Below are 12904 nucleotides of genomic sequence, written 5' to 3'. Positions count from 1 at the left end.
GGCTTTGCTCTTCAACTTCTTTGTGAAGGCCGGCTCGTAATGCTAAATGCATAATCGCCCATAGAAGGGCATCCCGCTCCATATACATTATGTTAACGTGTGGGGATATGAGAAGAAAAAAGAAAAACAACCGCCAATTCATGCCAAATACGAGCCTTTCCTTTGGTTCTCGCATGTCATCTCCGCGTAAACGCCCGTGTAAATGCTGAAGCAAGCCGAAACCGTTTCGCGCCGTGGGGAGCTTTTTTGTGAGTAGCCAACCCCAAAGGTCATCCTGAAACCCCTTTAGACCCTGTAGACCCTAGACCGTGACCTGCCGTTCCGAAAAGAAACCCCGATCTTTTTGAAATTGTGAAACGCATACAGGTTTTTGTGTGTACCTGTTGTTGAACAATATGAAATCTTTGCCGGCCCCAAGCAGTGATGCGCCATTTGTATCCGGTGATTTGTCGCCCTCTTTTCCGTAAACACATGCTAGGCTTTGTAGGAATGCATGCCTGCATATAAAATCCGACTTCCCATGGAGGTGGTGATGAACACTTGTCGAAATCTTTCATGCCAATCCGGACCGTCTAGGCTGATTGGAAGCGCAAAAAGAAAAGAACCGAAGATTGGTCGCTTAGGCAGATGAGCCGTTGTTGCTGTTGCCGCTGCTGTTGCCGTTGCTGCTCTCAAAGCTGTGGCATCCACGCTCATGACGCTTCATGTTGCTGCGAACGCTGAAGGCCTTTCCGCAACCTGCATGGGGACACTTGAAAGGCTTCTCGCCAGTGTGAGAGTGGCTGTGGATTCGCAATGAGCTAGGTCGAGAGAAGGCCTTGTTGCAGGTCTGGCAGATGTACCGGTCCTGAGACTGCGGGAAAGATGCAGTGGAAGAAGGAGCGATATAGTGGTGATGTTGCCAAGGGTTGGCTCCCGTGGCTGGTGCGAGGGTGACTGAAACTGGCACAGAAGGGGTGAAAGTCTAAAGCAAATGTTAGAACAACCTTCCTCTATTGGATCTGGCTGATTATTCTCACCTGAGGAAGTGGTCGCTGGTAGTACAAGCCCGACATCTGCTGCTGCGGAGGGGGTGTCGGCTGCATGGGAGGATAATAAGGGTTCATGCCTGACTGACTCGAGTAGCCAGCTGGCGACGGGTACACAGGGGCTCTGGGTGCAGCAGTGGCCATCTGCCGGGAGTCGGCTTCATGCTGGCTCAAAGGCGGCGTGGTCTCATAGTAGTAGTTGGAGCTGCCCTGGGACTGGCTTGTTGGCTTGCTTGAAGGAGAGTGGTATCCCTCAAAAGAAGCCTCCGAGGACATGGGAGGACTAGGGGGAAGGTTCGCCCTGATGGATGCTGGGTTGCCAAACTGGGAAGAGTTGGGACGGTTGTCAGGCTTTGAGAAGTGTACTGAAGAATGGTTAGTCTTGCCACAGTTCCCTGGTATCAAGATGGGTTGGCCGGCCATACATTGCTGAGACTGAGGAGATGTCTCTGAGGTAGGAGATCCCTGATCGGCCATGACGAGCAGGTTCGAGATCGAGGGCAGGGAGCACTTGTTGGAGTCGTCCAAAGGAGGGGAGGGTGGCGGGGCGAAGCCATAAGGCTGGGCAGGATATTGAGGCGTTAACGTCGTGGGTGCCATTTTGATGTCGGTGTGTTAGGTTTGAAGTGTAGAGGACCGGTCCGTGTTGACGATATTACTACTGCCTTGATCGAGGCGAAATGATGCTTGGTGAGTAAAAGTATCGCTTGGTGAAGTCGGACACGTGTGGTTGATGTTTGTGGTTCAAGGCGGCGACTGGACTGGTTATAACGGTGACGATGTCGTTTCTTTGTCTTTCGGACCCCCAAGCTCTGAAGTGGGCAGGGAGGTGAGAGGAGGGGGGCTAGCTTATGTATGCCGAAATTCAAAAGAACCTTGTTGACAGTGATTGGGGTGGACAAGGTTGTCCTGTACATGGTACCATTTAGATCTCCCGAGGGCATGGAGACAAGAGTGGATGATGCGGTGCCCCCCTACAGGTTGATCCCCGGAGGACCAAGGCCATCAGTGGATTCAATTCACTCGTTGTCACAAATTATGGTGTGGGTCTACCGGGCGGTGGGCTTGGGGCCTTCCAGCGATAGAATCTTAGGTGGTGCTGTGCAGCAGCAACCTGTGCCAGGCCAGGGACCAGGGCTCTCAGGGCTATAGGTGAGCGTTGATCAGATGGATGGAAAGTGGGTGAAGCTGCATACGGTACGTACCGTAAAATACCTCTACCTTAATGGAGATGCAGTGTCCAGCAAAGGTACTGACATAACAGCTCCTGCTATATGCAAGCTCTGACATCGGCTGCGTCGGGGTCGCCCTTATTGATACCATGTGCGCCCTGACCCGTCGTCTGTAAACACGGATAACTTGTCGCCCGTATAATGAGCTGCTATCTTCTCGAGGCTGTGATACACTACGGTCAAGGACAAGAGGGCTTGAGACGCCGAGTAGGCTCGCCAAGGTTGATCGATCTCCAGAGACCAAAACGGTCGAGACTCGATGTCAGTGAAGGACCCCCGAGTTGGCCGAGTCAGTTCTTCCTCAAACCTGATTTTACAGCCGGGATCCCCACGTTTCTTGTGTAATTAAGAAGCCGGCAGGAAAAGGATCATCCTGATACACCCACCTCTCCCCAACTAGAGGGATTTCCAAGTACGCAAGGCGGAGGAGTCCTGGTTCTCAATACAGGCTCTCACAAATTCGACGGAGGTCCGCCTGGTCACCACACCCGTGATGTGTTGGAACAGAAAGGATCGTCCTCCCACAGTGGGGATCCCTTGTACCAGCCAAGCTAGTGTAGCCGATTGCCGTTTTGATGGGCTTGCATAGAACCGTGAGACGCTTGACTGAAAAAGGATACATGCCCGTTCTAAGAGCTGGTCTGTGTCCACCATCAGCCCCTGGCTGTCACGAACGCTCTCTGGGCGTCTGGGAATGAGAGGACCCCTGAAGCTATGGGCAAGACTTGAGACGAGGAGCAGCACCGACATCTTGTAAGTCCGATCATCTGCATGGATATGCGGATGTGGGCGAGCCACCACAGCTTTCAAGAGTGCAGTCTCCGGGAACATGCTTGGCTTCTGCTGTGACCGGATTGTCGACATGTTTTTATGCCGTACCCATCTTCCCGCCCTGTCAACGGCCTTTCGAAAACAAAGACCGCTTTTTTAAGGTTAAGATGGCTCGTGTCCCTGTTCAGATCAGAATATCTGATCAAATCAGGGGCCTTGAATGGAACTTTGTACCTTATAGCAGCTCCTTGGATGTGGGCTACCGCACAAACTACCTGATCTTCCTCATCCACGACGTGGAAACAGATGCCCTGCTTCACTTCACGACAGTTGGTGTACGTAGACCTGTACACTAGCGTACGGCGTCCACACTGATGCCGCTCCGCAAGCCGTACTCGATCAACAACCAATAGACCCAGCAAAGTGACATATCTCTTGAGGTCCAGGCGACGCCATGCGGTCCTGGCAGGCGTCCTCAATAATCGAGAAGAAATTGCTGCACGTGAGGGCCATGCGAATCTTGGAATAGAAGCGCCGATCCTCTGTTCAACTGGAGTGTGGTGCACACGTTACGCGGGTGGTAGAAAGGTTACGTACCTCTACCCAGTACGGCGACGATCCAAAAACCGGAACAGTCTCAGCAGCGCAGGAATCGGTAACATCCTCAGATCGCTGTGGAGCAACGGTCGCTCACAATGATCCCATTAAAGGGTCCCGTTCTGGTCATTACCGTGACTGCCGGGGCCAATGGCACGGTTACGGTCGCTTGCGAAGTTGCGTAGCCCAGAAATCAGAACCACAGTATGGAGTGATACACGAAATGCCCCAATATCAGTACCGAATATCTCACGTACATAGCACAAGAACGACATACATACCGATGTGATATTCTACAAACGATAGTTTGAGAACGTTCTCGCTGGTTGCCGGTGGCTTCGTGACAATGGTTCTCGTCTTCCCTAGTGTACAGCCCTGTGTTCTGGGTCGAATCGTCACACCTGTCGAGGTCATATACTGTGGGGAGAAGCGAAGCTATATTGATATCATCCTCAGGCGGTTTCTGGAGAAACCCCCTCGGGGGGTTTCCAGAAACGAAGCTAATCTCCAGCGATCGTCGGTTGTGTAATCCGGAGAGCAAAGTTGCTTTGGGAAACAATATGATACTGTGTACATCGTTCGGGTACATCAGTGGGACGCTACATGGGAGTCGGTCAGGGCAGTCCAGACAGGGTGGCTTTGTCTGGGGCACGAGATTGGTACTTACATGGGGGTTTGGGGTTTAGGGGTCCGTGATCGACGGTAGAAGCGAGTTGTGATGACTGGAAATGCGACGGAAAGCGGACAGCCTGTCTGGTCCAGTGTTTGGTGTTGAGCAGGGGGTGTTTCCAGCGGCAGTGCTCCCTCTTCCTCGGGCCAACGGCGGGTCACCAATCGCTGTGGCACACCCGTGGCACACCACGGTCCGGTGTAGGGCAGTTTGTTGCAAGATGATTGATGGCGTGCTGGCGTTCCGAAGAAGGCTTCTGGCAGTCTGTCACCAACATCAATTTGGCCCAGTCCCCCGCGCCTGTGCCACTGCCATGCGACTCCCACGGGTATGATAGGCGTGGATGTAAGTACCTTGCCTTTCTTCTAACAGCCTCTACAGCCCGGGCATACCAGCAGAGGGGCCTGACGGGATGGTTGGCGGCCCGGTGACATCTTCTGTGTAGCCATGGCGGACTCGGAGGCCCCTTTGGGTTGTCGCGGGTCGCTTGTCGCACTGGAGAACTAGAAGAGGACCTGGCAGCTGCAGCCTTACGAAGGTAGGCCGACATGAGGTCATCCGGATGGCCAGACGGCTTAGCATCCACCCATCGTCTCATCTTGATCTGAATCTCCATTGTCTCGCGATAAGCCGCGCAATACAGGGAACTAATCGCCTGAACACTACGCGGTGTCGTAAGCGTACAGCGCTACACGAGACACTGGCGCCACGAGCTCGGGATGCCTAGTCTGAAGCGACCTGGAGGTGGTCGATGTGGAAGATCAGACATGGCGATCAGAGACAGCGCGAACGACGGGAAGCGAGCGAGGTGATGACAACAACAAAAGGCCAACGGGAAGTGGAAGAAAAAGCTGAAGGAAAAGATGATGGAAGTGAAAGCCTGTCCGCGTCGAAGCCTGCTGTGACTGTGAGCGGGAATGCCAAGGGAATCAAAGCACGGTCCCCAATTTTACCAAATGTTCTGTCAGCCTACCATCTACGCCCTTTTTCCTCGCTCCTTCCCTTTTTGGTGACGGAAGGCTTGTCAGCGCTTGGCCACCTCGCCATTCTTTCCAAGTTCCATCGCTTGCATCCCACCTTAGCTTGCTGACAATTGTAATTATGGCCTGATTTTTCTCCAATGGGGCAAAACACCGCCTTGAAACCGCTCGCGAGCCAGTTACCGCGACGGCGATGCGACAGTATGAGAGTGCTGTACCTGGCCCGTCCAGATCACTGGACTCTTGGGAGATGCACGATGGAATCATTCCTGCATCCACCTACGGAGCTTAGGAGGAAGCTAAACCACCCAGGGTCCTGACCAGCCGAGCCCCTCGCAATGCCGTTACGATTCGTTACGATAGCCCCTCGCCCGAGCGTTCTGCAGGCGGCCGGACGGGACTCGGAGGATTTTCAGGACCCAGACACTGACATGCCGGCCTCAGCAGTGGAGTCGTTCCCATACATCGGCCCGGCCGTGTTTGCATCATGGGCCGAAGAACCGGACGCCAAGCACGACCAGGCACGCCCAGGGTCCTATCAGACGGGCCGTCAAAGGCTACGGCGGCTGAACCCGACCGATCCCATAACGGGACCTTTCATGATCTCAGTGAGGCATTGGCGATATCAACATCTTATGGTGTTTTACCTGGCGACATAATTTGGATCGCTTCATGTGGATGACAGAACACTACCAACTCTGACCGGAAACGATACGAGGGAGTTGGTGGCTCGGCCCAAGAGAGATTGAATATGAGAAGGGAGGCAAGCACGACCCGACGTTGATACGAGTCCGCTTAACATGGAACCTAGGGCTCGGGGAATCTGGAAGTCGAAGATATCACCTCGTTCTTTCCTTCCTCCATCCCATGCCGCGTTTCGCAGGCAGGCTCGGTAGACAAATCTGTCTGTCCGCGAAATCTCTGAACTGAACAAGTTTTTCGTTTCTTTCATCTTCATTTTTCGGTTCAATGAGGCGCCTGCGTGCCTCTTCTCGCCACAGCCGGTCAAACGTAGTCCAAGATTTGGCGGTACAGCCTCTCAATGGCCAGGAGCGGTGATACTTCGGGCACTCTTTTTATTGACACTCCTATAACATGGGCATTATCAGTCGGGACGGTGCCCTGCAAGATTTCAGGTACATACCTCGACGTACAGTAAGTACCGCTGGCTGTTCGGGCAAAGGTGGGCAACTGTTGATTCCTTGAACAGACAAAGTATATTGTCGCTGACCTCTGTCACCAGCTCGACCAGCTCGACCAGCTAGTACCTACCTTGAGGTGCGATAGCCATTGATCAATCCTACTGCGGTTGCGAGCAAAAGTAAAACCCCCTTGTCAGGTACCTTGCACGGACCACCACAGCCAAAGCTTCGTGGGCACTGTGTGTTCAACGACCTGACCCACGGGTTTTACTTACCCACAACACCATAGTACAGGTATCCCAAACTTTGCCCAGCCCAACGTCACTCTCGTTCAGCATGACGACGATACTTGGCCATTGTGTCCTTTCATTGATCGAAACGCGCTGCAACCCCTGCTCCCAATACCGGCGTCCCAGTGGACGGACACGATCCGGCCTGCGGCGATCAGCGTGGCGCTGGCGTTAGCGCATGCTCGCTTAGGCCAACAAGAGGAGAGGGTGGCTTCGAGAACCACAGACGTTGGATAGACCGGCGTGATCGGCGAGCGTTTTGGACGTTTTGGACCAAGGTTGCCTCGGGAAATATGCCATGCCCATTGCACGTTTCTCGCGCATCCCGTCAGGCAAGTCGTTTTTTTAACCAGCTTCCTCTTTCGGAATCTTATACACGAGTACATCATGGGTCTCACCATGACAGCAACACATTAATTGCATCACCACCGATTGAGATTTGACTCTCTGGGCACCATATTGCAAAGCGATATCACTACTACGTCCTTGTGAATTAGTTGGCTCCCTCTGATGTTGGTCTACCAGCGAATAGTGTTTTGTGGTTGTGCAATACATCTGAGCGCCAGCCAGCCTCGAACACGACAAGCGACATCGAGACCACAATTTTGGGCGTCGCTAAAAAAAACCACAGGGAGCTAGCTGTTCGACAGACACTCCCACATTCCGCCCTACTCATCGCCCTTCTGAGAACCAGAAAGATGCAATTATTCAGACGAGCAGTATACGTATGAGACCGGCTTTAGAGAGCGAGAATCGTGTAGGTCGATTTCATACGCGCCTGCTTGCGAAGGCAGAGTGAAGCTACCGTCTGCCAAGGTCAATTCCGTGGCATCTATCATGCCGAGCACATACTCAACTTCAACATACCGGTCAGCGATCCGTCGATCAGCACAGGTGGGATCTACCCGACCCAGCAAACGAAGCTTCTTTCTTCCTGCTCTGCAAGATTATGTTACTCTTTATTACGCGTTTCCGGAGTAGCACGTCGATCATGAGTTAAGATAACATCTGCGCGGGCATGCAACGCAACCACACTCGTATACAGATGAAATCATTGCCGGGGCTTTGCCCAAAGCTGGTGAGTCCTCCATAGTTGCTATGGATGGGGGTGGACGGATTAATTAACAGCTGAGTCGGCCGAGTGGCCACTTCTTCATTTACCTTTCTCCAAACTCATCCCCTTATCAGAGTCTCGGCGGATCCCAGTACCATACCACCAAGATGTATCAAGTTTCACTGCTGCCCAAGCAGATGGAGTGTGTGTCACTCTTTTCCGTTGACGCCTCACATGATCACCTACCAACACCAGTCATGCTCAACATCTTCCTGACCAAACGGCGGTAGAAACTGTTTTCGTGGCTTACAGTTTTTGCCTTGATCGGTAGGTTGTCCAAAGGTCGTAACGGTGGAAGTATTCCTCCGTTTTCCTCAAATGCTCGTGGCAGTTTGGATGACGAGGTAAATTGACCTTCATCTGTCAGATCTGGTAACCCCGTCTTTCGCATACGGCTCTGTGACCGTATTCTTCGTGGCTCATTTCGGATATAGGTTTGCTCCAGCGTCCAGAGTCGTGTCAACTTATTACCTGAACCTGAACTGACGAGTCAAGGTTGTCGACAAGCCCGCTTGTTTTTCATCTGGACACCATCCGGGCGACGTAAAAGACACTTCGAAATAGGGCTATTCCACGCCTTTCCGTTTTTCTTCCCCTGACGAAGTGATGGTCGCAAGAAACGAACACCTACTCGGGTATTACTGCATGCCTGTTGTTGCGTACTTTGCCGCACAAGCGCCGACGAATAAAGCTTTTCCCAAGAAGTCTGCCGACCACATCCACGAGAAGTTGGCTTATCTTCTATATGATGGGTCGCTTTGGTCTAGGCCAGTGGCTGCATTGTTCAGACGCGCCATCTCTACCACTTGGGATATTACCACCGCCAGTCGACTATGGGAACCATTGAAATCTCGGGGAAAAGTACGTTGTATGTGTGCTAGGCTATTCCAGCACAACCTTTAGCTCTTTCCTCAGGAGCACATGCTTGAGAAAGTGAGTTCCTTTCCTCTTTGCCTCGGCCATCAAAGATCGGGTGGCTTTGTAATGATGTATTCACGCTCACACCCAGGATGTCTGCTATCCAGGGGTCTGCTCAAGCGAGTTCTATTAAAGCTTCATCCGGAACAAGCCCAATCCATTGTGTTGGCCAATAATCGGGCTTGCGTTGCCCCGATAGACCCTCTCCTTTCTTACACACATCTTGATGGACGCAGCCTTCCTGGCCTCTCAGAAATCCAAGCATGGAAGAGCATCTGAGAAACTTAAGGGCACAGTACGGGGTTGATGGGAGAAACATACCCTCTCTTTACAAGGCAAATATCCAACCATCCTGAGTCTCGGACGTCACTCAACATTATGACGCCTAGACGCCGTAACTATGCCGGGCGATGAGGCAGGTTGCGGCCAAGACCTATCCCCGACGTTGGTCACCTGCTTCTGTACCGACAACATGCGTGAGGTGTCAATGAAAGCATGCAAAGAGACAAATCTGAGGCCCTACGCCGCAACCAAGAGCAAACATCGAGATGGGTGGATAGCTTCTCTCCTGCCTCGATACCGGATCCCCGCTTTCCAACGGGACGCCACCGTTGTCTGTCGACAATATTGACCAGACCAGCCTTGTCAAATGAAATGCAGGCGGGAAGGTGATCATCCCCTCGAATTCCCCTCGACACACCCACTTTCCGACGGTGTCTGTGGAGTTTGACATCCTTTTACGGTACACGATGACCCTCTCGATACAAACTAAAAGCGAAGCTAAGACGATACCAGGGATTGTGAATCCAACTATGCCGAACTGGCATCACCCTGCATGCTAATTCAAAACGTCCTTGCTCTTCCTCATCAAGGCGTCACCGGCTTCTCGTCCCACACAGGATCAGGCAGTCGGTTATAGCGGCCACAGGGTACCTTTTTGGGTAAGGAAACAGGCTGGACTGAAATCAAACTCCACCAGCGTCAATAACGGTCTCGTTACATAGTGAAAATTAATCGTGATCTAGGCTCGGCATCGGCATTCATGCTAGTTCATCTCGGAACAAGTGGGAGTTTACTGGGTATGCATGTATGTACATCCATATCCCTACCTGTGATCGCCCCGGGAGATACTCCGGGGCAACCACGTACCGTGGTACCGCGTCCAAGTTTCCCTGTCCGCAAAAGGCCATCAGGACGGCCATCTTGATCTTCCAGCAGTGTTATGATGCATGGTCGATGCGAGTATGGTCTGTCTTGTGAAGCAGTGCTGCCAAAATGAGCAAGTCTGACTAGAGAGGCTGATACAAAGGCAGCCAGTCCCCTTCAGATGATAGGCATCCTTCAAGATTCGGGTCACCAACATCCCACGAAGCCCTGCCAGAGCAATGGAGGAAAGACAAGGTAAGTAAGCAACCCTAACCTGCTTAGCTGCGCTCGTCGTCTCATCACACAGCAAACGGCCAATAGCTCAGAGGTGCGGTGTAATTCGGAATACGATGGGCTCCTTTTCGACTGGTTATTGTTAGTGTATAGTAAAGGTTGATTATAGGTTGGGGTGGTAGAAGCCTACTCAACACATCCTTGTGCACGTACCCCGTTTGGGTCCATCGATAGTTTTGTTTCTTTTTTGTATTTTTCTTTTCTTGGTGCTATTCTCCCTGTGAGTCTGTCTATCGAGTTTACTCGTCGGTTAGGTGCACGCATTGGCCACCCTCTGGGGGCCAGCCATGTGGGGCCTCCCTTTAGGGGCCCGCTTACAGCCAGCCAACCGACTCTCATCGTCCCTTTGAGAGTCGGATTTTTTATATGTAACGTGCAAGCTCTATAACGATATAGAATCTACACTCAACTATAATATTACTATTCTTTACTACATTATACTATAAATAACTTTATTTTACTCGTTTCATCGTACTCGATCTTTTATATATACGTTTATTATACTTATATCTAACCCTAACGTTATATCCCATATAAAGAAGGCCGCTTAGTATTTTATTGTAAGTTAGACTGCAATTGTAACCCGATCTACTACCTTACAATCTAAGGTTAATACTAAAGCTAGAAATAAAGGAAGGATTATATATAAGAATATAAGGGAATTGTTTAACATTAGTAAGGCTATCGTTAAAAAGTATATAATATTTATTAAAGAGGGTAAAGCTTTATCAATTAGTATAAAAATATATTGATTTTTATCCTTAAATATAAATAAAGATAAGGCTTTTAATATTATAATTTAAATTACTAACTATAGCTACTTTCCTTTAAATAATACCTCCCTCACTAAATTAGCTAATTAATTACGAATTTAATAGCTATACCCCCCTTCTATTAACCTCTATAGAAAATAACCTATAAAGTGGCGTAAAAAGTATTTAGAATTTAAATTTAAAACGGCTAGCTTTAAAAACGTAAAAAGGATAAATATTAAAGTTTAATTAAATTCTCTTAAAAATTAGTTTAAAGAGGTAAAGGCTATATATAATAACTTGAATATTAAGGAGGAGAACATTTAGAATATAAATAAATTTCCCTTTTAGGTAGGGGAAATTAAAGGAATTATAAAAGTATAAAGGTAAATTTCCTTTATATTATTTTTCCCTATACTAAATTATATAATAATAGGTATTATTTATAAAGAACCGGGTATATACGAGAAGGGTTATATTTAACCCTAGTAATAAAGAAAGTTTAATTATTATTAATATTATAGCGGCTACAGTTAAAAGTATCCTTTCATTCCTAATATTTGAAATATAGATTATAGTAAAGCTCTAGCCTCGTTATTTATAATTAAGCTTAATTTTATTTTACTAACTACGTTTATATTACCTTATTTATAAGTATAAGGGAATATATAAGCTAATTACAAGGTCAATTTAAATATAATTATTATTAATATATTAATTAAATATAATAATATTAACCATATATTGTAGTAAATTAGGTACTTTAATAAATATTTTCTTTAAATTATCCCTCTCCATCGTTAAAATTATACTATTAATAATTAATTTGGTCTATTATTAAATTACCCGCCTCCATTTAAAAAATTAGACCATTTTAAAAGGGATAGAGTAACCGTTAATTTTACGTTAATTATTAAATTAAAAGTATATTAGGTTCTTTTTATAAATGAATTTAAAACGTACGAAGACTTATATATTTTATAATACTATGAAGCGTTCAATATTATCCCTTTTACTTTCCCCTCTTATATTAATTATATATTTTAACCGTTTAATATAAGGGTTTATTAAGCAGTTAAAAAAGTTTACTAAAAGGTTTTAGTAAATAAAATTATTAGTAGGGCTATTAATATTAACCATATAGTTTTTTTAAATAATTCGAAAAAAGTTAAGGAAGTGGGCTTTATTCGAAATAATATATATAAAGAATAGGAAAAGATTAGTCTTTAACCTCTTAAACCCAATGTCCCTTTTAATAAGTTGCGTAAATTTATTAAGGTATAGTAAGAACCCTTATTCTTTAACCGATTTGAAGTTATAATTCTTCGTAAGGTATTACGTACGTTAGAATTACCAGCGATTTAATAACGTATTGATGGGTATAGTTCGCCTATTAGAAAGGTCTATAACAAAGTTAGAATTACCTTCAATGTATCTATTAATATTCAAAAGCTAGTATATAATTAGTAAAGATATTAAAAGCGCCGTATTGAAGTAGAAACTTACAAATAGAACCTTTATAAATGTATTTCTATTAGCAATAGAGTTTATATAAAGTAGGTTTTTAATATTAAAGTTGTAGTAAAAAAGGTAATTAATATAAAGGAAGGATTAAAAGAAATATAGTGAATAAGCCTTATCTTTATTAAAAAAGTTACCCTCGAAGAGAATCTTAATTTTAAATAGTAGTTACTACGTAAATTTAAAGCTAAAAAGAAGGCTAGGCCTAATTTAATTAATAAAGTTAATATTTTTAACGACTATAACTTTATTCGTATTATTAAGGATAACTTAAAATATAATATAATGTTAAAATTTAAAGAGGGGTAGGACGAAGCTATTACTAATAATACCCGGCGTACCTTCTTAATTAAATAAGAAGGTTCTAATTATTTATATTATATATTAGAAATAAAGTTATAGAAAGCTTCCTAACCTAAATAGGACTTTAATACTTTCTTAGCTAATAT

The 12904-nt window shown here is 47.1% G+C and overlaps 2 protein-coding genes across 2 annotated transcripts; both read right to left on the bottom strand.

The window, feature by feature from the left end:
• Window positions 1-397: 397 nt before the first annotated feature.
• B0H65DRAFT_29301 (zinc finger protein) lies at window positions 398-1755 on the bottom strand. Its single transcript, XM_062823036.1, has 2 exons — window positions 1020-1755; window positions 398-964 (listed from the first exon to the last, which is right to left on the bottom strand). Exons 1-2 carry the CDS (start codon window positions 1626-1628, stop codon window positions 620-622), a joined length of 954 nt encoding a protein of 317 aa, XP_062686293.1. The 5' UTR covers window positions 1629-1755; the 3' UTR covers window positions 398-619.
• On the bottom strand, window positions 1756-4914 carry B0H65DRAFT_563265 (uncharacterized protein; the record flags this gene model as incomplete). Its single annotated transcript, XM_062830228.1, has 8 exons — window positions 1756-2174; window positions 2234-2298; window positions 2349-2567; window positions 3266-3573; window positions 3629-3703; window positions 3906-3990; window positions 4296-4562; window positions 4652-4914. The coding sequence occupies 8 exons, from the start codon at window positions 4912-4914 to the stop codon at window positions 2065-2067; spliced, it is 1392 nt and encodes a 463-aa protein (XP_062686292.1). The 3' UTR covers window positions 1756-2064.
• Between the last annotated feature and the right edge of the window lie 7990 nt (window positions 4915-12904).

The sequence above is a fragment of the Neurospora tetraspora genome (assembly GCF_033439725.1).
Source record: "Neurospora tetraspora strain CBS 560.94 chromosome Unknown B0H65scaffold_1, whole genome shotgun sequence".
Taxonomy (NCBI): Eukaryota; Fungi; Ascomycota; class Sordariomycetes; order Sordariales; family Sordariaceae; genus Neurospora; species Neurospora tetraspora.
Note: the sequence above shows the minus strand (reverse complement) of the source record. Positions and strands in the feature narration are given on the sequence as shown.

Coding starts and splice junctions, on each gene's coding strand:
- B0H65DRAFT_29301 (XM_062823036.1), bottom strand. CDS start 1,628: ATGGCACCCACGACGTTAACGCCTCAATATCCTGCCCAGCCTTATGGC. Junction 965..1,019: donor ACCAGCGACCACTTCCTCAG/GTGAGAATAATC, acceptor CATTTGCTTTAG/ACTTTCACCCCTTCTGTGCC.